The 25,299-nt window shown below is 35.0% G+C and overlaps 1 protein-coding gene across 1 annotated transcript; it reads right to left on the reverse strand.

The window, feature by feature from the left end:
• Positions 1-20,939: 20,939 nt before the first annotated feature.
• On the reverse strand, positions 20,940-23,647 carry LOC132184026 (laccase-14-like). The gene is made up of 5 exons (XM_059597506.1): positions 23,620-23,647; positions 23,154-23,279; positions 22,469-23,057; positions 21,382-21,734; positions 20,940-21,147 (listed from the first exon to the last, which is right to left on the reverse strand). Exons 1-5 carry the CDS (start codon positions 23,645-23,647, stop codon positions 21,008-21,010), a joined length of 1,236 nt encoding a protein of 411 aa, XP_059453489.1. The 3' UTR covers positions 20,940-21,007.
• Between the last annotated feature and the right edge of the window lie 1,652 nt (positions 23,648-25,299).

The following is a 25,299-nucleotide window of genomic DNA, read 5'->3' on the forward strand; positions in this document are numbered from 1 at the left end:
CATATAGGTAGTAGGGCTTTTTAATTAACAGTTTAACCCCACTAATGTACCCTAGAAGCTACAATCATTGGGCAAATACTTCGGATCGATATATAATGTTATCACTATCAGGAATGGAGTTAGCTTTGAGTTTGGAGGAACTAAGGGTCAAATTTTCTTTGGTGAGAGATCAATTAGCAAAAAATACCTTAATTTTTTTTTTCTTGTAATTTGGGGGGGGGGAACCAAGGCTACTACTGGTCCCCCCAAATCCGTCCCTGATCACTACAATAGTTGTATGTTTCAATTCCTTTCCATTTCCTAAGAAAAAATGATGTCCACTATGTAAAAAAGAGATTAGCTAGTGTTCTAAATACAATGAATAGAATAAAAAAAATGAGAGAGCCTACTTTTGATAACTAGTTGCATATGATTCTCAAGAAGTAATTGTTCGATTTTAAACCTGGGAATTTAAGGAAATTAAACAGAAATCAGGAGATGATTTAAGAATCCAGGGAGGAGAAGTGTCTTATTTGGGACTTTGTATAAGTGAAGTTTGGATGTGGGACACAAGAGAAAGTGGATGTTACATGGATTCCAATTCCACGGAAAATTTGGGCACTTCTTTATGACTTGGGAGTAGTAAATTCAATTTTTCTTTTTCATTTACTATAATTTGAGGCTTAATAGATATTTTCAATTATGGGATAATAATTTTATTTAGTAGATTGTTATACGACTACCATATATACAATTAAGATGGCACAAAATTCACCTTTTTTTTTTTTTTTTTTTTTTCTAACAAGTATTGATGATCGAAAGGCTAATTTTTCATAATCATCAAGTTATTTAGTAGCCAACTAAATCGAATTACTCGTGTACATATCATGCTTCGATAGATGAACTAGTTTGCCTTTCTTCAAATATCATGTTAATCATTATCTAAGCTCAAACTTCCACGTAAGCTTAAAGTGAATGGCTAGGATAAATCATTATTTATCTTTAAAATTTAAGTTAATAGAAAATGATTGATTTAATTATTTGAATAATATTTTAATACTCTCTCTCACTTATAATATAAAGTCAAACTCAATCATTTCTTTCCATTACGTATAAACTCAAATTCTTCTTTAATAAGTGTATGAGAAGTGATAATTGAGACAATATTTGAACTCAAAACATTTGCTTTGATATCATGTTAAATTACCACTTATTCAAAAAATTTAAACTAACAATAAATAGTTTATTTAATCATTTAATTAATATTCTTACAAATTAAATACCACATGTAGTTTACAACTTTATCAAAATAGAAATAGTACGGTTTCTCCTAATGTTCCTCTTGTTTTACGTGGATATTGTTTTCTAAAAAAACAAAGAATAACTTATCCCACCGGTCCCTTAAAAAAAAGGTAATAATATCCTAAGACCAAAATAACACCAAAAAGAACCGCGCAACATTTCTCTTATCAAAACCTACCTTATTTTTTTAGAAGGGAAATTTTATTACTTCAATATTGCACCATTATCAACTTATTATTTTTGTCCATCTTTCAGCGAAAAAGGTATAATGGATATTTGTCATGTGTAAACCACACCACTTCATACTTAACAACTCTGCATATATGTATTTAATATATTTTTAAGTTACAATTATGAATATATATTAAAGATTAAAAAAAAAAAAAAAAAAAAGCAAAAGCTTGTGTCTCTTTTCCCATGATGTCTAGCCATTGAGACCCACCCGGCCACCCCTCATGGGGGATGGGTATCAATGTTTTTAATTAAGATATACTCAATTAATTAATATGTTAAAATCATGTATAATTGGTTAGGAGGATATGACAAGATGGTATGGTGTACAAATGACACAATCTTATAGGGAATGACATGGCTATTTGTCTAATTAATTGATGACATTATATATCCTCATGTTTTTGGATGAAATTAAGACCGTAGAAGTAGTAATTAAGTTGATAATTCTGCAATAATACCCAGGTAAATTTTTTATAAAGCTACAATTTTTTTTTTATATATAATTTTGTCTTATTAATGAATTCTTATTTATCCAAAAAAAAAAAAAAAAAAAAACCTTCAAAATTTGATATTAATTATTGTCAAATCATTAACCCTTTTTGGAGATAAATTTACAGTTGACCTCGCTCAAAAGAAATTTTCAATTACCAGTATTTTTTACCCACACGAAACATCAAAAAAATAAGAAAAAAATTTCACACAAAAATATTTGATGCCGAAAGAAACCATCCTGCTTAAACATGGATATCAGTATTAAATCTCAACTTGAATAGATATTTAAAAATAATAATAATGGTTGGTATAATATAATTATATATATTAAAATGACGTGCCTGAATTTTAAATTAAGATGACGTGACTGAGTTTTATATAAAAATATCACTATCATATTATATATGATGGTGATAATGTTATCACTATCATATATAGTAAATGTTTTGGCTCGAGCCATCATACTTTTCACCACTTAAGAAAATTAGTCATTTTCACTATGCAAAATGAGACTAGTATTCTAATTATAATCAGAGTAAAGGAATGGAGAGCCCACTTCTTAAAACCATATTAATCTGAATTAATCATATTTTCAAATTAATCAATACCAAGATCCCAAAATAAAATTAATCAAATTGTTTTTTAGCCTATATAGGGTCCTTTTTTTAACCTTATTATATATGATGGCCCCTTTCAAAAGAAAATTCTAAGGTAGTCCGGCTCTTTTAGGAAAAATGATCATCTCCATTTCAAATCCCCTTCTTTTTTTTTTCTTTTTTTTTGTCCATTTAGTGCATTTTGAAGGGTAGTACATTTCCTTCAAAATGCACTAAATTGAGGAAATGTGGGAGATTTGAAATAGAGAGGATATTTTTCCCTCTTTTAGAGTTAAGTTCATTAATAGTTTTGTCCCTTGACACAACGACCTCTCATTAACGTTTGTGGTTTGATTGTTTTGGGTTAGCGAGTTCGGCTCCTTTTTGTTTGACTCGGTTTGGTCAGCCAATAAGGCTTATTGAAAATGGGCATGTTTGGGTCAATTAAATAGGCTAAAGTTGTTGAAAATAATTTTGATGGTGCAAAATATTCTTGTTGATGCTAAACCATATTAATCCGAATAATAATAATAATAATAAAATAAATATAATGCAATATAATAAAATTAGAGTGATGAAAGATCTTTGAATGATATATAATCACGTAAAAGCTTTATTCTTAAAGGTTGATTCGTGCCTTCCGGAGTATATAACTCGATGTGTTCGAATCTCTTAACATACAACATCTCAGAATTAGACCGAAATATCTACCTTCATTAAATACTTACTTTCAAAAATAAAAGCTAATTTCTTTTGTTAAAATAATCTTATAATCTTTTCAGAGCAATATATATAATGAAAATAATAGAAGTATATAAAAACTTGTTTTATGTTTCTTTTCTTTCTTTCTTTCTTTTGGGCATAAATTGTATATGTTTCAAGTGCTCGTCGTGTGTCTTATATATATATGAAAGTTGGCTTAGCAGGAAGATTAATAGAATCTACTATAATATCCAGAGGCATTGAAAGTAGTTAATGTAGTTTATGACCAAATTAACGGTAATGACCGATGGTAGAATCATAAAACTTGTTAATATATATTTTTTTATTCTTCATAAAAACTCTTAAACATATTATCAACGCGCGAGTAACATGATTTAAAGACCTCTAAAAAGAAATAATGTTTGTAACAATACAACAACAAAAGTGGCCCGCTTCTTGGAGTCTTATACATTGGGACACCAATATATATATAATTGATGGAATAATTCTTCAAGAAGGACAAAATAGAAAAGATAAAATCCTGAATCTGACTTGGCCAAAACGTACGTGTCTTCTACCTCAAACCATTGGCTAAGAGGATGTAGGTTTCAAACAGATAAGGAATTTTAGAGTTTGGCGGAAATTAATTAATTCACAGATAACTCCATGATTGAAGTGAAACCAATGATTCAAAAAATACCACGTCAACAAAAAAAAAAAAAAAAATCAAATCAAAGACAGCGTACAAACATCTACATATATATAATATATGTTGTATATCACTGATTATAATTAAATACAAAATGAACCGGCTAGCTAGGCGGCTACATTTGTATTATTCAACGTCCATTAAAATCATGTGCTAAAGTCCCACCCGACACAGTACAGTCTTGTAGGGGATGACTGATCACATATCACACTTGAAGATTTTATGGAAAGAGTACTCTTAAGTTTTCTTATATTATGGGGTTAGTTGTAAGATAAAAACAAGGTAATTAATTTTATTCTACTACTTTGGGATTAAAGAAAAAATGGTAGCCCAAGATAAGACAACTAAAATTGAAAAGTTAGGCCCTAATTACAAGTTTAAAGCCCATTTGTTTGTCTCATGTCCCATCCCATGGTGTTTCCCATTACCTTTGACTTTTTTTATTGCCATTATTAGCTTTGACTTTAGCTCCGTTTATTTCGATAAAAAATAGTTTTCAAAAAATGATTTTTGCATTTTACGGTGCTTACTACGACGTAAAATAGTAGTCAACGAAAAATATTTTTCTTTTAACGAAAAATTCTTCTTTAATTTTCGGAAAATGGTTTATGGTTTTGAAAACTGTAAACAATTTTTTGACTTTGAGCATCTCATTCTCAAATCGACGAACCCTGCCAAGACCCGCCCAAGACCTCGCCGGGACTTGCCTGTGACCTGCCCGGGACTTGACCTGGACTCACCTAGGACCCGCTCAGGACCCCGCCATGACTTGACCGGTCCTAAAATGGGACCCTCCTAGACCTACCTAGGTTCCGCTCAGGACTTGACCGGGACCTACCCAGGCCTTGACCGGGACGCGCCTGGGACTTGACTAGGACTTGCCTAGGACTTGACTGAAACTTGCCCAGGCTCGAGACCTCACCAAGACTTGCCCGGGACTTGACCGAGACACACCCAGGACTTGATAGGGACCCACTCGAGATCCTGTCAGGACTTGACCGGGACTCGCCCAGGACCAGCTCTAGACTCATCGGAAAATATTTTCAGCAGAAAAAATTTTCCTTGAGAATGATTTCTTAAAAAAAAATTTCTAGTATTTGGCATGTACGGAAAATCATGCGGGTCCTGGTCGTCGGAAAACATTTTAGCAGAAAACATTTTTTGGTATGTTGTGCGTACGCAAAATCATATTAAACAATAAATTATGAAAATGTCTCAATCGAGTCTTGGGCTGGTCCTACTAGGGTCTCGGGCTGATCCCAACGAGGTCCTGATAGGGTCTAGGCGCTGGGCGGGTCCCGGTGAGTCGCAGTGGGGCCCTTGCGGGACTCGGTTTGGACACCTCTAAGACTTGGTCAGGGGATTTTCGGAATTTAGTGTTTAATATGATTTAATGAACATATATATATATATATGAAATTTTGATTTTCCGTGCGCACAGTAAACGCTGTAAAATGTTTTCGGCATAAAACATTTTTAGGGAAAATGACTTTCCTGTAAATATTTTCCAATGAAAACCATTTTAGGTTGAAGTAAACAGAGCCAAACAAATAGAAAAGAGACACAACAAGGGCACCAATCTCCCCATCTTAGAATTAAAAAGGTAAACATTTTTAATTTTTTCTCTCTAGGATGTGCGACACTAGAGGAGAAGAACTTGTTTTCCAAGTCTGCTAAGATTGTGGAAGATCATTAGGATTTGTTAAAGAGGATGTTGCAATTTGTAGGATCAGTATGGCAGAGGATATTACTAAGCTTTGGGAGACTTTTAACCTTACGGAAGAGGAGAGTACAATTGTTGCGGTGCGAGAGGAAAATCTTGAAGATTTTGCTTCAAAAGGACATGATTGTTTGGTGGGCAAGTTGACTGCTGATAGGTACTTGGGAAGGAAACTATCCGCTCAACAATTATTCGGTGGTGGAAACGGACGGGGTCTTTGTTTTTCAAAGCCCTTGGGGAGAATTTGTATCTCATTGAGTTTGAGTACTTCTGGGACAAGACTAGAGTTATGGAGGGACGTCCATGGGTATTTGAGGCTCAATTTGATGGCTTGATACCCCCTATCCAGATGAATTTTGATACAGCAGGTTTTTGGGTTCGTATGTACAACCTTCCGTTAGCATGTATGGGGCGAGAAACAGGACGGTCTATGGGGGCTACTGTAGGGCATGTTGAGGAGGTCGAGACGGATGATGATGGATTTGGGTGGGGGCGAATTTTTTAGGGTGAAAATTCATATCAATTTGCTGAAGCCTATGGCTCAAGGAAGAATGTTAAAGTTGAAAGATCGTACTATCTGGATTAATTTTTAGTACGAGCGACTTCCCCAGTTCTATTTTCGGTGTGGAATAATCTTGCATAGGTTTACAGGGTGGACCAAAGGAAAGATGAGAAGTAAGCCGGGAGCAGAGATCAAGAATGAATATGGGCCACAGCTGTAGGTTTCACTTACAAGAAGGTGGCATGACAAAAACAAAGGAGGATGGGCGGGTGCTAGCCGTGATACGGGTGTTCGAAATGAGTAGGAGAGTGGTGTTCTAAGATCTTTGGTACGTTGGAATCCGGGCTGCAAAAGGAAACATTATGACGAAATGTCCCAGAGTGCTTCTCATGTGAATTCCGAGGTTCATGGGAAGCTGTTAAGTGTGCATGATAGACATGATCCTGATGGAGGAAAGTTTCGTGAGACTAGTGGACACGTTTTTGACGGAGGGCAGTTACTTGAGTTTGATGGACACGTTGCTGCGGTTAGGATTGAATCCATGGTAGTTCCTGGGCAGCGCTCATTTCCACAATTTCCTGCGCTTTTAAGGGTATAAAATGTCTAAAAATAGTCAAAACACACTTTTGGCAAAAGCTTAAAAAAGAAGCTTTAGCCAAAATGCATTTTTTAACTTAAAATCTCTATTTCTCAAACGCATTCTAAAACAGGCTTTAAGAGCATGTTGAAGATTGTATTTGACAAATAGAACTTTTAAGTTAAAAATTTGATTTTTTTGGAAAAAAATTTTATTTTTAAGTTTTTACCCAAAGTGTGTTTTGGTCATTTTTAAAGTTAAAAAAAAAAAAAAAAAAATGAAAGGACTTTTGGAATTTTTTACGAAAGTGCTTAAGGCTTAACACTGTGTTCGTTTGAAAAGGTAACTGCTTTATAGAAAAAGAATTTACGTTTTTTAGCATTTTGTAAGCCTGTAACTGAAAACGAATACACTTTATAAAGTGCAAAAATGAAGCTTATGCCAAAATGCTTTTTTTTTTTTTTTTTACTGAAATCTCTATTTCTCAAATGCAATTTCAAATATGTTCTAAACTTGTCAGCTGTTGTTTAACACAACTTTTTAGATATTAAAAATACTTTTTAAGTTTTTTAACACAATCTCAAACAGGCGCTAAGACCCCAACAACTTACTCTTAACCATATCATTCCTGTTTTAGAAATGAAAAAAATGAAGCCAACATGTGTGACCACGTACCGTTCCTTTTCCTCCTTTGTGTGAGTTCCTTTTCATTCCAAATTGATAACTTATTTTTCAGCAAATGCTACACACTCTAAAATGCATATTTTATAATGTAACACTTGATCCAAAATTTTATAATAATCCATCATAAAATATTTCGAAACCATATATATATATATATATATAAAAGGAGCGGTAATTTAATAGCATGTTTCAAAAGTTGCTATGAAAACAATGCCCTTTATGTATTATAATCGTCCAACACTTCAAATTCGTCAATGCATGCTGATTTGTTTATTTATGTTTTTTCCTGGTTTTTTCCCCCGCTTCGATCTGTGACAGAAGATGTTGCAGCTAGCTAGCTACTGGTTTTTACCAATACATCATCAATGATTTTCTACCAGTGTATAAAGTTGCAAAACATATGACCCGAAACAATGTTGGTTGGACCATCTAACATTCCGGCATGATAAACCAAAATCATTTTCTAGTTTTTCAAGTTTGATAGGCAAAATATTGCATTCGACCTCGATATTAATGTATTAATGTGTGTTACTTTCTATTCTATCTTTAATATATATATATATGAAGGTTTTATAGTATAATGTATGTTGAATCAAGATAGCTAAAAGTTACTATTTAGCTAGGGTGATGATACAATAGCTGAATCAGGTTATGGCTCAGTCGACTTAAAAAAGCGTATGTAGTTCCTACTGTGGCTCTTAGCGGGTACATGTTACTATGGTCATGCTCAAATAGAATAGACACAGTTGGTCTCTCACACATGCCACTTTCAATTAAGAAAAATAAAAAAAGATTGCTAAAAGTTAAAAATAGTATTCAACAATGAGAAATCACATGTTCAATAAAGAAAACATGTGGCTCAGCAATATGACATCTCAAATGCCATACATCATTTGTGAAAGAATTTCATAATTGTTGATGACAGTTTTCATGACGTGATGACAACAATCCGAGAGATGAAGTAATCTGCAAAAGAAACACGTAGGATAAGAGCTTGCCGGGGTGTGCCGACGGAGGATAGCTTCGATGCCTAAGTCAGCCGATGGTTTCCACAGAGAGATAAAGTGAGCCAGAGATTGAGTGTGATTAACCAAATACCTAGTTGGAACTTATCTTTTATAGGCATCAAGTAGCGGTTAGTGTTCCTAAATTCTTGGCCCCACGTTCCCGAGGATCCATTGTGCGCAATGTTGGGTAATGGGAATCGTGGGATCATGGGGTTTGTTGATGGCTCAGTCATGTTTGCACAGAACGTGGGTTGCCGCCTTTATCTCGGGCATGTTACCTTGGGCACGTGGCTTAATTCAACTTGGCGCTCCAAGCTAGGCCACGTTCATTGTGAATGCGGTTTCCCTTCTGTTGACAGCCGTTTCCCCATTTTACCCTCATGGGCTAGTGTAAATCAATATGGTCCTTCCATTGACGGGCCTGCATTATAACATCAATTTGGAGGCCTGTTATTTGGTTATTGTGGCTGATCCATTACCCAACAATAATGAAATGAAAAATTGAAAAGAAAATAGAGACAAAGAACTTTTGGATGGTTCAATGTTATATCGCCTACGTCCACAATTAGGTTTGTTATCATATTTTATATTATTCTACCATATTTAGTTTAGGGTTTCTTGCTTATCACTCATAGCCACTCTACATACAAAGGAATCTGTATTCACACCATATATCAGACTCAATACAATGTAGTCCTTATGCTTCCGCTCTCTCTCTCTCTTCTCTCTCTCTCATTCTTCCCCTCTCCAATATATTTAACATGGTATCAGAGCCATTTTCTTATGGCCCCCAATAAATGTCATTACGTTTCCCGACAATCTCACTATTCCAATCGTCTGTGCACAACCAAGCTCTCCATCTTTGTTGTCTGTCTCTTTCACGCCTTCACCGTAGTGTAATTTGGAAAAGCAATCCCAGAATCAAGCTTACAAGGTACATATCTACCGATCTGTGGAAGAACCGTCACCAACAACCTCCGCAAACGCCGCCATGCGCCCACCGGCAGTTTTTTCACTAGCCTCACACATTGCCACCGTGACTCCCCTTGGCCAATCAACCACCAAAAGTGGTGTCTCGGCCGCAGATCTGTGGATCTGTGCATTTTGAGCCTCTTCCAGCGGTGCAAGCGCCCATACGCACCTTGTAGAGAAGATACCGAAATTCCAACCTCTGCCACGCGCTGCCACATCCAATGGATCAGCCTGGTTTTCAAACCATTTGACAGATCCGCCACCAGCCATCCTGGAGCCATCCGAAAATCATCCAACGGAGTCTCCACGCGTCTCCACGCGTCGGTAGATGATCCTGAGCGTGGGCTTGACACGCCAAGGCGCAGCCGCTGGTGAGGCGCATGCACCACATACGCCAGACACTACTTCTCTTTCCTTCTAACACATGTCACTTAGAGAGACTGCCATGTTAGCTGATAAGTGCCAAATATTGCATATTTGGACCCCTTTATTTACATTAGTTAATCCTTTAGCTGTGTCGTTATTTAATATTTTGTGTTAGTTTTGTGTTTTTAGTGTTTTGTAGGTCATTGAAGAAAAACTACAGGTTTAAAGGGAAAAATGCGAAGTTTGGAAGAAAGCATACTTTGAGAAGACCTAGATTGTGTGGTTAAGTCTAACCAAATCTAAGGAAAGGTTAAATCAGATTAAAGTTCAGATTGGATAAGATTTCGGATAGGATTCAAATTCAGATTCTGCACATGTCTTAGTATTTTGACCATAACTCTTCGCTCAAATATCGGATTGAAGTGATTCAAACGGCATTGGAAAGTTAGCTCAAAATACTACAATTTGTTGTGAAATAGGATTTTCGTAATTCGTACAGTTACTATGTCAAAATCGCCCCGCAATTAAAGGACACAAATCTGGACGAATCTTATTCCGATTTCAGACTTCTATTTTAACTGGGAGATAGACCTCCGAATTATCTAGGTTTACTTGGGCTGCTAGGACTTTCCTAAGCCTATAAATAGACTTCTTTGCATTCAAGAAAAAATACACAATCCCAGAGAGCAAAATTCTTTTGTTTAGTTTTTCTTTAGGTTTAGGTTTAGGTTTAGATTTTATTTTTTATGTGGAGCTAAATTCCCAACTAAGGTTGGGGATGAAGCCTCACTGATGAAGAACAACATCACTTTTATGTAAGTTTTTATTATTCTGATTTTATTGGGTTTTATATTTCAATTGTTTTACTTCTAATCAATTGTGTGGAGTAATTTTTGGATATCTCTTGTGATTCAACGATACATGTGATGATTTGAGATAATTTCATATGATTGATTGCTTGGCTTTTAACTCATAAAAATTGGATATCCCTTGTGATTTGTTCTACGGATACATCTGGTGTTTCAATTTAATTTGGATTCCTTTTGTGATTTGATCAATGAATGGATACATGGGATGGTTTTGATTAATTCTTTGAAGTATAGTAAAACATATCTATGATTTAATTTGTGAGAACTTCGGATTAATATTGATGAACATAAAGTATGTTGTTATAATTTGGTGAGTGTGAATTCCCAAACCTTAGTACATTTATCCTTAGATTTACTTATTTTATTTAGTTTATGTTTATCCTTTAATTTTCAAAACTCAAAAATCAAAACCCTTTTGAAACTAGATTAGGATTTAATTAGTTTAGATATAAATTGCTCTTTCAAAAATACAATTCTCTGTGGGATCGACCTCGCACTTGCAATCCATTAAACTACAATCGATTCGTGCACTTGCGAGTTAAATAAATTTGCACAACAAGTTTTTGGCGCCGTTGCAAAAAATTCTACATAAGATGGCGAAACATCCTTCCAGAGGGGTATGAAGTTTTGAAGAAGAAGGGGTGGAAGGGATTGGTTGGACATCCGCATGATAGGGGGAAGCACTGTAAAGTTTTCTCCTCCAGTTTATTTTCTGCACTTCACTCCACAAAGTTTTTCTTTCCTTTTTCATTATATTGCATTTCTATTTATTTGTTTTGTTTCTAACAGCAATTGATCTTTTGATGTTTTGTTTCTATGAAAAAAATATTGCTCTTAGTTTTTGTTGACAGGTGTCTTGGTGTTTAAGTTTGGGGGACGCCCTAGCCTTTTTCATACCTTGAGATTTCTTTACTTCCGGTAATGTATTTCTATACTACACATTGAGGGAAATGTGTAATTCAAGTTTGGGGGTATGGAAAAACACTTTGTCTATTTATTTTTGTTCTTATTTGTTTATTTTTATTTATCATTTTGTGTTAAGAAATTTGAAAAAAAGAAAAAGAAAAATTGTGCTATGTTGTTGTCAAGTTTGAGTTAAACTATAACTGTGATTTGCATTTCATTAGCTTGCTTAAAGGGTTGACCATCATCATTATGTCATTAGAAGTTTGAGTCCTTTGACTTATTTTTGGGTAAAAGAGATTTCACTTGTTTTGAAATAAATTTTTATGAGCACATTAACATGTTTTCTGTGAGGTATGATGTTTGAGCTTAAGCTTGTTCTCTTTGAGATTTGTTGGATGACCTATTGATGAATAACCATTGGCTTGCAAAATATATATAAAAAAAATAAAAAATAAAAAATAAATAAATAAAAAAGAGAAGGAAAAAGAAAATAAAGATCATGTTGAGTTTTTCACTGAGTAACCGAACCTCTTGCCTCGTTAAGCATTGAGTGTTCGCGTCAAAATGTGTGAAGTTCAGTGTTGATTTATGATATGGCTAATCTGACTTCGTAGCCTTTTTGACTTAAGTTAATAAGCCCTTAGAGATGTTCTACATCTAGTGCCCTAAAGCCACCTGGCTTGGGAGTCATTGGCCTAACACTTGTTACATGAGTCAATTAGAAAGCTTAAGGGAGTTAGACATTGCAAAGCCTATTAAAAAAAAAAAAAAAAAAATGCATATCTTGCCTCGGTTGTTTCATTTGTTAGGGATTCTTTCAAACTTTATGGAACTTGTCTTGAGTTTAAGCAGAAAGTTTCATGATTGTATGCTAATTACACTTTACACTTTTTAGAACATATGAGGTCTCAATTGTTCATTTATGAGTAATTTGATTTTGGATTTCCTTTTGACTATTATGATGGTGTTTGTCTTTTTAAGTTTGCTCATGAATAAGAACCATGGTTCATGTGAAACTTCTTTCTTGTTAACAACATAGTGCACAATGTTTGTGGGTATCATTCCTGTTAAGCCCTCACGAGACTTCACTCGTCCACTAGGGATTCCTAGGGGTTTAAAAGGCTTGTTGCATATGCTAAATGCAATCGTCTCTCCCACGAAAGAGGATTTATGTTTCTTGCTTTCATTTTATTTTTGGTTTTGTTTTGCTAAGGGACTAGCAAAATGTAAGTTTGGGGGTGTTTGATAAGTGCCAAATATTGCATATTTGGACCCCTTTATTTACATTAGTTAATCCTTTAGCTGTGTCGTTATTTAATATTTTGTGTTAGTTTTGTGTTTTTAGTGTTTTGTAGGTCATTGAAGAAAAACTACAGCTTTAAAGGAAAAAATGCGAAGTTTGGAAGAAAGCATACTTTGAGAAGACCTAGATTGTGTGGTTAAGTCTAACCAAATCTAAGGAAATGTTAAATCAGATTAAAGTTCAGATTGGATAAGATTTCGGATCGGATTCAAATTCAGATTCTGCACATGTCTTAGTATTTTGACCATAACTCTCCGTTCAAATATCGGATTGAAGTGATTCAAATGGCATTGGAAAGTTAGCTCAAAATACTACAATTTGTTGTGAAATAGGATTTTCGTAATTCGTACAGTTACTATGTCAAAATCGCCCCGCAATTAAAGGACACAAATTCGGACGAATCCTATTCCGATTTCAGACTTCTATTTTAACTGGGAGACAGACCTCCGAATTATCTAGGTTTACTTGGGCTTCTAGGACTTCCCTAAGCCTATAAATAGACTTCTTTGCATTCAAGAAAAGATACACAATACCAGAGAGCAAAATTCTTTTGTTTAGTTTTTCTTTAGGTTTAGATTTAGGTTTAGATTTTATTTTTATGTGGAGCTAAATTCCCAACTAAGGTTGGGGATGAAGCCTCACCGATGAAGAACATCAATACTTTTATGTAAGTTTTTATTATTCTGATTTTATTGGGTTTTATATTTCAATTGTTTTACTTCTAATCAATTGTGTGGAGTAATTCTTGGATATCTCTTGTGATTCAAGGATACATGTGATGATTTGAGATAATTTCATATGATTGATTGCTTGGATTTTAACTCATAAAAATTGGATATCCCTTGTGATTTGTTCTACGGATACATCTGGTGTTTCAATTGAATTTGGATTCCTTTTGTGATTTGGTCAATGAATGGATACATGGGATGGTTTTGATTAATTCTTTGAAGTATAGTAAAACATATCTATGATTTAATTTGTGAAAACTTCGGATTAATATTGATGAACATAAAGTATGTTGTTATGATTTGGTGAGTGTGAATTCCCAAACCTTAGTACTTTTATCCTTAGATTTACTTATTTTATTTAGTTTATGTTTATCCTTTAATTTTCAAAACTCAAAAATCAAAACCTTTTTGGAACTAGATTAGGATTTAATTAGTTTAGATATAAATTGCTCTTTCAAAAATACAATTCTCTGTGGGATCGACCTCGCACTTGCAATCCATTAAACTACAATCGATTCGTGCACTTGCGAATTAAATAAATTTGCACAACATTAGCCCTAGCTGTACATCAGTTCCTCTGCCATGTCAGCGATCCAATCCAATCTAAAACCGGTTTCTAACCTAGTCATCGAGTTTAAAACCGGTCCAAACCGGTTTCCATCCGGCCAAATAAATTCGGCCTCAACCCAACCTAGCGGGTCTCAAGCCGGTTCAGTCCACTGAGTTTCATAACCCGAACTGGTCCCATCCAATCAGTCAATCGGGTTAAACCATCAATCGATCCACAGGTTCGGCCAACTAGCCCCATGTAACCGACCCATCTATTGCCTCCAACCCGGTCCAAAGCATCGGGTTAGACCCGGGTCACTTCTTTTCATGCCAGACCAACCCATTCAATGGTCCGCGGGTTTTCGACTTAATTATTATGGCCCATGTAACCAGCCCAATCTAGCCTATCATATAAGGCTCCAATCCAAGTCTCAAGTCCATCTAGTTGGCCCAAATCTTTCACAGCCCAGCTGCCACCAGCAGCCCTTGCAAGCAGCTAGCAACCGCCGCACTCCGCCTTTAGCCGCCACATTCCGACCACCGCTCTTGCGACCCAAAAATAATTTCCCTTTATTTTTCCCATACTTAAGCTTACACCTTGAGTTTGAGAGGGATGTTAAAATATTTTATATTATTCTACCTTATTTAGTCTAGGGTTTCTTACTTATCACTCATAGCCTCTTTATATATAAAGGCCTATGTATTCACATCATATATTAGACTCAATACAATGTAGTCTTTATGCTTCCGCTCTCTCTCATTCTTCCACTCTCCAATATATTTAACAGGGTTATTGCTTTAAAGGCTACTTTATTATCTTATTGCTTGATTTTCTTTACATTACATATTACTACATTTCATGGGAAAATTTAGATAGATAAAGACAACACATAAAGCAATTACTTGATACAATTAAAGAAAAAGCTCATATACCTTCTTCAAACTACTACTCAATTGGCAAAGATTGGTGTTAACCAATAGCTTTGATACCTTGAAGACTTTCATAATGAAATGGTAAGTCAAAGATGAAAATTCTAAAAACGACTCCAAACGACACCTATTCAAATGTCTAGGTGATTTACAAAAATTATGTCGAACAATAATTTAACCTAACAGTTAAGAAACAACCAAACTCAAATATGTAAAGAAAATCAAGAATACAGAAATTTGGTTACGAAGAGGAAACCATTTAGAGAACTCTCTAAACGTAAAACCTCTCCGGAGCAGCCAAACCCAGGAAATCAATCAACTATAAGAAGAATAAGGAATACAAGAAGTATTACAAAATCTTTGCAATTAACTCTTCCTTGCACACGACAAGCGACCCATTTGACTTCTACCACAGTAGCCCTTTGCAGAACATCTGGCACAATTCTTCTATAAGATTTCCTTACACCGGAACTCCGATTAGCTTCAGGTATTTAATCTTTTCTTAAATAAGCTAGAACAATATCTCTCTCTAAGCTCCTTGATTTTGCTCTCCAAAATACGTACTTCTAATAAGCAAAATCGTTTGTTTAAATAGAGATTAAAAAACAAATTGGCAGCCATGTCCGGACATGGCTAATCTGGGGTCCGGACATGGCTAAGGTTACATATGCGTAACCTAGTGATGTCCGGACCTCCAACTCTTGTGTCCGGACATCTCATAAAACAAGGGCTTTCTGGAAATTGGGTCCGAACCTGGCTTCTGGTTGTTCGGACCTCCCCTTCAAAAGATGGTTTCTGGAAATGGGGTCCGGACCCTGCTTCTGGCGGTCCGGACCTCTCCTTCAAAACACGGTTTCTGGAAATCAGGTCCGGACCCAGCTTCTGGCGGTCCGGGCAGGCTCTTCAACAGGTATTCTCTGGAAATTGGGTCCGGACCTAGCTTTTGGGGGTCCGGACCTGCCTTCTAGAATCTGCTTCCTGGACATTTTGAGGTGCTCATTTTCAACAACTTCCATGCAAACCGAATGTGCCAAATCCTAACCTAACAAACTCCCCCTTTTGGCCATTCGGGGACAAAAATAATTTGTACAAGAAAATGACACATCAGAAAATAAAAAAAAAATCAACTCCCCCTTTTTGTCACAGAAGGACAAAAGTTCTCCATGGTTCTTGAAATACTCACAAAATTCATCAAAGCATATGTGGAACATGAATAAACAATGACCAATAATATAACAGATTTGAATAGAATATAATCATGAATAGCTCACCAAATCTGTTAGAAAACCAAAGAAATATCACTTATAGAAACAAATATCACTTATAGATGCAACAAGTATATCAAAATCAAAATCATCTGTGGTGTTCTATCTATAGTGCTATGAATGCATAATGAGTGAAATGCAAGATCATGAAAAAAAAATTTCTCCCCCTCAAACTGAAACTACAAACAATCAAATTCTAGAATTTGATTTGAAATCAAATCTGAAAAGAATGAAGAAAGAAAACATACCTTGAAGGATTGAATCTTGATCCTTTAAGTTGAAAAGATGGAATCACAGAGAAAGAGAAAAAAATAACACACAAAAAAAAAGTAGGGAAGACATGCGTCGGCCGAGAAAGAAAGAGAAAAAAAAATGTGAAAAAAGAAGGGATTTCAGGTTAAAAAAAACTCGACAATAAACAATAAGCTCCTTTTTTTCTTTTTTTTTTTCTTCAGCTTGTTTAGATATCCAATAAATCATGCATGCCCTTATGAATATCTTAACAATCCAAAGTGATCAACAAACTACACTTACACCTTAAATGTACCATATGCATTGACACAACCTTATTCTGTGAATGCAGTCAAGTAGGCAATAATCAGAAATCTAATGTGAATGTGTAGTGTGTGAAAACTCCCATTAAATAAGATTTCATCAGTGGAAAGGAAATCTAGGCAGACATTTTGTAAATGAAAGACAAACAGTCTGATTCAAGCCACAGTAAAACCTTATAATGTTAGGACCTAGATTCTCTCATCCAATACACTTCCCCTTAGACTAATCATTCGCTTTTACCATGTCCTTTAGTAATCATCTATTTTCGCAATGATTTGATCACTGATTATTTCTTTTAGGGACATATAGAAGCAAAACTAAGTCATCTGAGCTTATTTTATGCCCCCTTTTTCTTTTCTTTTTTTATAAGAAAATGTTGGAATTTTTAGGAGCTAGGTTCAATTAACGAGTTGGTCAAGTGGATAGAACTGACACTACCTATCTTCCAAAAAAATGTTTGATCCAAATTCCCAAAACACACAAAAAAATCTAAACCTAATGGGGGTAAATAGTGCACAACTTCGAACATGAGAAAACTGACTCTTTACTCCTTTAACAGTTTTCAGAAGAACAAGGTATATCATAAACATATGGAGCTTGAGATGTGAATTGCAGAAATATTTACCTCACTCATATGGAAAATATTCATTTGAGCACAAGACATGAGAAACTGATTATCCAACAAATAAAAACAATCCCAAAAATAAAAGAATCAAAGAAAAATAAAGACAAAGCAAACAAAAACAATCAAAAACAAACAAAAATGCCCTAGAACAGCTATAGACAAATATCAATATGTCCAATTTCTAGGCATGTTATGTGCCCACCTAATCTAGGTGAGTCCATTACCACTCCCCCTTAATGGGTGAATGGTATTAATCTTCTTGACCCAAACTTTCTTCACATCAGGGACAACTGTGTGACTCTTATCCAAGACATTTAACGGTGTTACTACGTCTCTCATCATGTTGAATAATTTCTCATAACTATTTCTAGAATGGAAATACTCTCTTTTAGGCTCATGACTGTTAAGCTGAAAATACTTAGGACGAATATGGCCAATCTTATCACAATTATGACACGTAGGAATAAACCTTTGAGAAGGTTGGTTCCTTAACATATGCACACTTCTCGACTTAGAACTAGACATATAGGAATCAGTTAGAGTTCCCTTACCTTTTCCACCTTTTGAAATTTGAGGAGAAATTACCTTATTTTCAGCCGAGCTATCTTCTTTGTTCACTGGTTTCACAAAAATCATCTTTGAAGAAGAAGCAACATTAGTAGATAAAATAGCAGATTTATCGAAACCCAATCCAGTTCTATCAAACGAATGTTTTTGATTATGTAGCATTTGATTTAGCTTTTCACTAGAGAATTTTGTTAAGTGATTCTTTGATTCATTCAGTTCATTCTCTAAGGATTTCACTTTGGCAATCAACATTTGATTTTCAGACATCAAAGTATTATGAGTAGCAAGAGAATCAGTTAAGGTGACAGAAAGTTGATCATTTTCAATATTAACCTCTTTAAGTTTCTTCAATTGCTGCTTATTCAGCTTTTTCAGTTTAGTGCATTCCACAAAGAGATTATTATAAGCATTTTGCAGATCATCTTCTTCTTCCGAATCATTATCGGTCACACTTTGTTTGTCTTGAGAATTGCAATCACTATTCTCATGCTCACTCTCATAACTAACTCCAAATGCTAAGTAATTAACTCCCTGTTCAGCATCGTCCTTATCTGACTCATCACTTTGAGTCACATTAAATGTCTTGCCATTTGACTTTCTCAAGTTAGCACAGTCAACATGAATGTGCCCATGTCCTCCACATTCGTGACACTTGATACCTCTAGGTGACTTTCCTTTTCCAACATTCACAATTCTAGATTTCTCAGAAGATTGTGAATTGCTACTTATAAAATTTCCTTTCTTGGCTCGAAAGAATTTCCTAAACTTCTTAGCAAACATAGCAATTTCTTCCTCATTTCCAGAATCCTCATCAGATGAACCACAAAAGTCAACCTTAACATTTTTTGCCTTAAGAGCAATATTCTTGGTGTTTTTGTGTTTAGGAAGAATTAGCTCAAAAGTCTGAAGTGAACCTACAAGTTCTTCTGCTCTCATTGTGTCTAGGTCTTTGCTCTGTTGTATGGCAGCAATTTGAGGTATAAACCTCTCAGGCAAAGACCTTAAAATTTTCTTCACAACTTTAGCATCATCCATTTTCTTTCCCAAATTAATGGTAGAGTTTCTAATGGCACTAAGCTTTAAATAGAATTCATCAAAAGTTTCATCTTCCTGCATTCTAATCTCCTCAAACTGAGAAACCAACATTTGAATTTTTGAAGTTCTAACAACCTTAGTTCCTTCATGTGTGATTTTTAAAGTTTCCCAAGCTTCCTTAGCTATTTCACATTTAGAAATTCTAGAAAATTCCTCATTTGAAACAGAGATGTAAATAGCATTTATAGCTTTGTCATTCGCAATAGCATTATTCTTTTCCTCTGTTGTCCATTCAGCTATTGCTTTTTCTAGACGTGTCCATCCAGATTCTACAATATGCCAAACATTAATGGATTTAAAATATGCTCTCATACGAATTTTCCAAAGCGTATAATTTGTTCCGTCAAAGACGAGAAGAGAATTAGGAGCAACAGTATGAGACATTTGATATGGAGTTTCGGATCACACTCAGGAAATAAATCCTTCACAGAGTGAACCCGCTCTGATACCAATTGAAAATTCTAAAAACGACACCTATTCAAATGTCTAGGTGATTTACAAAAATTATGTCGAACAATAATTTAACCTAACAGTTAAGAAACAACCAAACTCAGATATGTAAAGAAAATCAAGAACACAGAAATTTGGTTACGAAGAGGAAATCATTTAGAGAACTCTCTAAATGTAAAACCTCTCCGGAGCAGCCAAACCCAGAAAATCAATCCACTATAAGAAGAGTAAGGAATACAAGAAGTATTACAAAACCTTTGCAATTAACTCTTCCTTGCACACGACAAGCGACCCACTTGACTTCTACCGCAGTAGCCCGTTCCAGAACATCTGACACAATTCTTCTATAAGATTTCCTTTCACCGGAACTCCGATTGGCTTCACGTATTTAATCTTTTCTTAAATAAGCTAGAACAATATCTCTCTCTAAGCTCCCTGATTTTGCTCTCCAAAATACGTACTTCTAATAAGCAAAATCGTTTGTTTAAATAGAGATTAAAAAACAAATCGGCAGCCATGTCCGGACATGGCTAATCTGGGTCCAGACATGGCTAGGGTTACATATGCGTAACCTAGTGATGTCCGGACCTCCAACACTTGTGTCCGAACATCTCATAAAAAAAGGGCTTTTTGGAAATTGGGTCCAGACCTGGCTTCTGGCGGTCCGGACAGGCTCTTCAACAGGTATTCTCTGGAAATTGGGTCCGGACCTGCCTTCTAGAATCTGCTTCCTAGACATATTGAGGTGCTCATTTTCAACAACTTATATATATATATATATGTAACTTGATCACATGGTAGAAGTACTCTTGACTTTTCAACTTTTTTGATTTAAAATTTCACATTTTGCTAAGATCATAGGGATCTTGAGAATCCTAGTCAATTGAACTGAGATATATGAATTGATTTCATCAGCCTTTTTATGATGGCGTGTGGATGATGAGGTTGAAGAGGTTGGTGAAACTAAAACTTGATCATCAAACTGATTAATTAACTTGTAACATCCGTTCTCTGCACAAGTCTTTTAATTCATCTTTTATTTTCACTTGAGACATGATAGAATCTATAATATAAAAGCATATTAATGTAAAAGTAATATTAGAAATTAAAAAATATATTTTTATTCTGTAACTATTCCACAATAAAAAAAGTTAGTTGAAAGAATATTATTATGTGATAAAAATGTAATATATATAGCATTACTCTTAATCTTAACATAAACATTAGTCAAGTAAATGAGTATTTTAAACTAGCATTATTATTATTATTATTTTGGTTTGAGTACACTCACACAAATTAATGAAGTAGAAAGCATTCCTAAAACTAGGACTTGGAACAAGGAGGCATATATTTAGGAGGTGGGCGGATGCTTGTTGCATTGGTGCGCCCATTCTTCACTATCAGCACAGTATTCATACCCCAGCTCGCGTGCCTTTCCAAATGACAATGCATAAACCAGACACCTGAAAAAACACATATTTAACGTTAATCACCCTCTTCATTGTAATCTAAAGTAATTTTCAGCTTAATTAACTTCAACAAAGAGTTTTCCGTCTTCGTATTAGGGACAGCATATTAGGAACGACAAATTGTTGTTGCTAATCGGAGGTCATCAGCAACATTAATTTTTGAGTCATTATCATTGATAACGTGATCGTTAAAGACCATTTTTCTTATAGTGTGAATAAAGAACGTACCGGGATTATCAGCGATGAATCTGATTGTAACCCATCCATTCTTAGGAACTCCAACTGTATTAACTTCTGGTGGATCAATGAGATTATAAGACTTGGGATCAGTCTTTTTGTTGAAATTCCCAGAGCCTGTCCCGACCACATAGAAGCTATAACCATGGAGATGCATAGGATGATTCTCTGCTGCCCCAACATTAGTCCCTTGATACACTATCTCAACAGCATCATTGTAATTTACTATCAAGGCCTTCGTCCCTAAGCTTGGATAAATTGTATTGTTCCCCACATCTCCCGTGAAGTTGAAATAATAAGGTGGCTGCGTCGGGAAATTGCCGCTGTAAACCTTGGGAAGATTTCTGTAAAAAGGTTATTAGAGATGCTACAAATTAATGTATTAATTAAATTACTAAATTCACATTTTTTTTTTATTTGCTTAAGTTTTTAAAATAAATGATAATGGTATCACGGTCAAAATCTGTAATGATCTAGAAAAAATTAATGCTTATCACATTTGTACTATCATTCCAAAAAAACTAATCAATTTGAAGCTTTCCTATAATCACTTTATAAAACTCAATTTTATCTAATAAGTGTTGGACAACTTCTCTATCTAGTGTGGGACCCAGGCAGGGGCGAAAAGAACACACATAATTGGAGGACAAGTTTAAAAATCTTTAAAAAACACTGTTATGTATGAAACAAGTTTTTCTTCTGGGCAAAACTAGTACAAGGTTTGGGGGCTTGAGTCCCCCAAGAATTTAAAACACCCATCAAAAAATATATTTTTTATGAGGTAGGATCTCAAAAATTTATTTACACCCCTTCAATTTTATTCTTTATTTTTAGTTTTGTCCTCCTCTAACTCAAAGTTCTGATTCAGTCCCCTCCCTTGAAAGGTCACGTCATGTTGTGTTGACAGTGTTGTAAAACGTTATTAAGTTATTTTAATACCATTTGTAACGATCTACGAAGAAGCATCAATCCCATGTGCACTACTATTACCCTTAAAGAAATTTGGCAGATGCGCCCAGTATTTTTCCTGTGACAATACATTGTCACCATGATTTAAATGGAACAGGGGAGAATATACCTGTAATACGCTTGGAGTATATCAATTGTTGGGGTCTGAAAACTTATATTACTCAAGCTTTCTGATAGCCTGTTACCATCCGGGCCTGAACATGATGCATTGGGGCAGTAAATCTGATTTACAGAAACAGTAATAAAGATACTTCTGGTGATACTTCGCGGCACATTGACAGGGTGAGCTTTGCTTGCTAAGCTCCTCAAGCGCTTTGTAAAGTTTTCTGCAGCAGTTTTGTTATTGTAAGTAGGAAGCGTTGGGAAGGGAATAGATGATGGGGGTTTATAATTGCCATTGTACTGCAGAATGGCCGTTGTGGTGGTGTTGTCAAAGGGAGCAGTGGAGTCGGCAAAAGGAGTTGAAACAATGTAATAGCGGCTGGGAGACTGGTTTGTTGTCACCAAAACATCCATTGTTTGCCCCGGGCTTATCATGAGGTAATCTGCGGTTATTTGTTTGGTGTATGAAGCATCGGTTGCTACCAGTGTGAGCTTGTGCTTTGCAATTCCAAAGAATTGTTCTTCGTTCATTATGGAATTTATTATCCGGAGAAGATAAGTCTTGCCGGCGTCAACCTTCAGACGGTATGTAGTTGCTGCAGCATATATAAGAGAAAAAAATATATATATATATTAATTATCTTCTGATGCAGAATTTATGATCTTTAATTAAGGTTGTCTATTGTTTATACCACTGGAACAATTGTACAGATCTCCTGGTTGGCCGTTAATTGTGAAAGCATCTGAAACGTTTGGGTCGCCACCAGTTGCTAGGGCTTCATCAATTATGGCCATCACATCTCCCTTATACCACTCCCCTGTTGATGATCAGTTTAAATGTTTAAATGCTAAGCAAATTGGAGAAACATTTGGTGAAATGTTTAAATGCATACCAAGAATAATTGTCTCTTCAGCATAAGGCTTAGGAAATGGATAATTGGTATTAGGAGCTGGAGAAATAATAATGGCACCATGGACTGTGGCACGTGTCCAATCACTATGGGCATGCCACCAAAGAGTTCCTTCTTCTGTGGAAAAAATGATCTCTTGAGTGAAGCTTGACTTGGGTGGAATGGGGCACTGTGTGATGTTTTCAGGCCCATCTGACCATGGATTCCTTGGTTGCCTCACCCCATGCCTGTGATTACCAAAGTTTACCTTTAGATTTTAGAAGCCTATGTTTCATATCATCATGGTCTTGTTAATAAGCAATACTTCAAATAACCATCAACGGTGGTGGATTAATGGCTTAATGAAATTTTCAGGTAGTCATGGCATGTACAAGAGTGTGGATTCGAATTTTCGCAACGGAGAATTTTTACATATGTTTTTTAAGTATTAAATTCACTTTTATGATCCTTAAACGCAATCTCAAACAGACCCCTAAGAGCATGTTTAGAATTGTGAGATTGCATTTGAGAAATAGAGCTTTTAAGTTAAAAAAAATACTTTTTGGCAATAGCTTTATTTTTAAGCTTTTGTCCAAAGTGTGTTTTGACCATTTTTAGGCTTTTTAGACAATTAAAAAAGATTTTAATTTTTTTACCAAACGAGTATTTTTTTTTTTTTAAATTGACTTTCTAGGTGTTAAAAGCGTTTTTAGGCCCCCCAAACGCAAATTCCAAACAGACCTTAAGTCTTATTTATAAAAAATGAGTTAAAATATTAATTAAATAATTAAATTTATTATTTTCTATTAAAGTTTACTATTTCCCCTTTGTTAACTCGAATAGTTGGCCCCGGAAAAGTGCCATTCACAGTTAAAATGCTCTTCGTGCTGCACAGCTTGGTGAACTTTGCCTCCTTCAGCTGCCATCACAAACCCCCATGCAAGATGAAAAGCAAGAACAAAAGTTGATATATATATATATATATATAAAACTTAATTGTTCGGTGATGCTTAATTACTAGACAAAACCGAGGATTTCAATATGACTAAAAATAAAAGATAGTTTTCATGTATAATGGAGAGAATTAAGGTACTTACAACGAAGTCATAGTGAAGGACTTTTGCTTGGGCAATACAACGAAGGGAAGCATTGAGAAGTAATATAAGTGCTAGAAACCTTAAGATCTCCATTTTCTCTGTCTAACTAAGAGAGATGCATGTGCCTTTATTTTATCATCTTCTTCTTGGGTTTGACAAGTATTTATAGTGTTCATTACTAGTGTACGAACAAGTTGATTTTTCCAGGAACCCCATTAACTCAATCATGTCCAAATTTTAAACATGTATTACAGAAAAATAATGCTCCAAAATGCGTAGTGCATGAGAAGGTATAAGCTGGGTATATAGCTTTTTGAGAAATGTTAGAAGTCAATAAGTTTTTCATATTTAGTTCATATTCTCTTATAATTAATCATTAAATTTGTAGGGTGATCTATCATTGACTTATATGAGATTTACGTAAGTCTACAAATTCAATTAGATTTGTAGGGTCTACCCTAGCATTTCTCTAGCTTTTTTTTCTCTTTTTTTTGTGGTTTTTTTTTATTTATTTATTTTATTTTAAATATGGGTATATTGCTTGTGTGCTTTGTCATCTCGCAATATGTAGACATGATTGCTAGCTAGTGGTGGAGGAAGGAATCGAGGGGTTAGGGGGGACCCATGGACCATATCTTCCCCAGAAATTTAAAAAACTTCCTTTAAGTCCTCTTCTAAAAATATACCACTTGGTCCTTGCAAATTTCTTTTTTTAAAAAAAGGATTTCCTCTAAAAATATAAATAGCTCTTTTAATCATCTTAGAAAAACTGAAAAATTTTATATAACCCAAAATTTCTCATCTTTTGGGTACTTATGTATAACCCTAAGAGAAATGCTAAGTTTTTTTTT

The sequence above is a fragment of the Corylus avellana genome, chromosome ca6 (assembly GCF_901000735.1).
Source record: "Corylus avellana chromosome ca6, CavTom2PMs-1.0".
In the NCBI taxonomy this organism is placed as follows: Eukaryota; Viridiplantae; Streptophyta; class Magnoliopsida; order Fagales; family Betulaceae; genus Corylus; species Corylus avellana.

What these genes read in the sequence shown, in the direction of transcription:
- LOC132184026 (XM_059597506.1), bottom strand. Translation starts at nt 23,647, where the DNA reads ATGAAACATAGGCTTCTAAAATCTAAAG. An exon ending in ATACTCCAAGCGTATTACAG is followed by an intron (nt 21,735 to 22,468) that starts GTATATTCTCCC and finishes ACCTTTTTACAG; the next exon opens with AAATCTTCCCAAGGTTTACA. An exon ending in ATTCATCGCTGATAATCCCG is followed by an intron (nt 21,148 to 21,381) that starts GTACGTTCTTTA and finishes GTGTTTTTTCAG; the next exon opens with GTGTCTGGTTTATGCATTGT.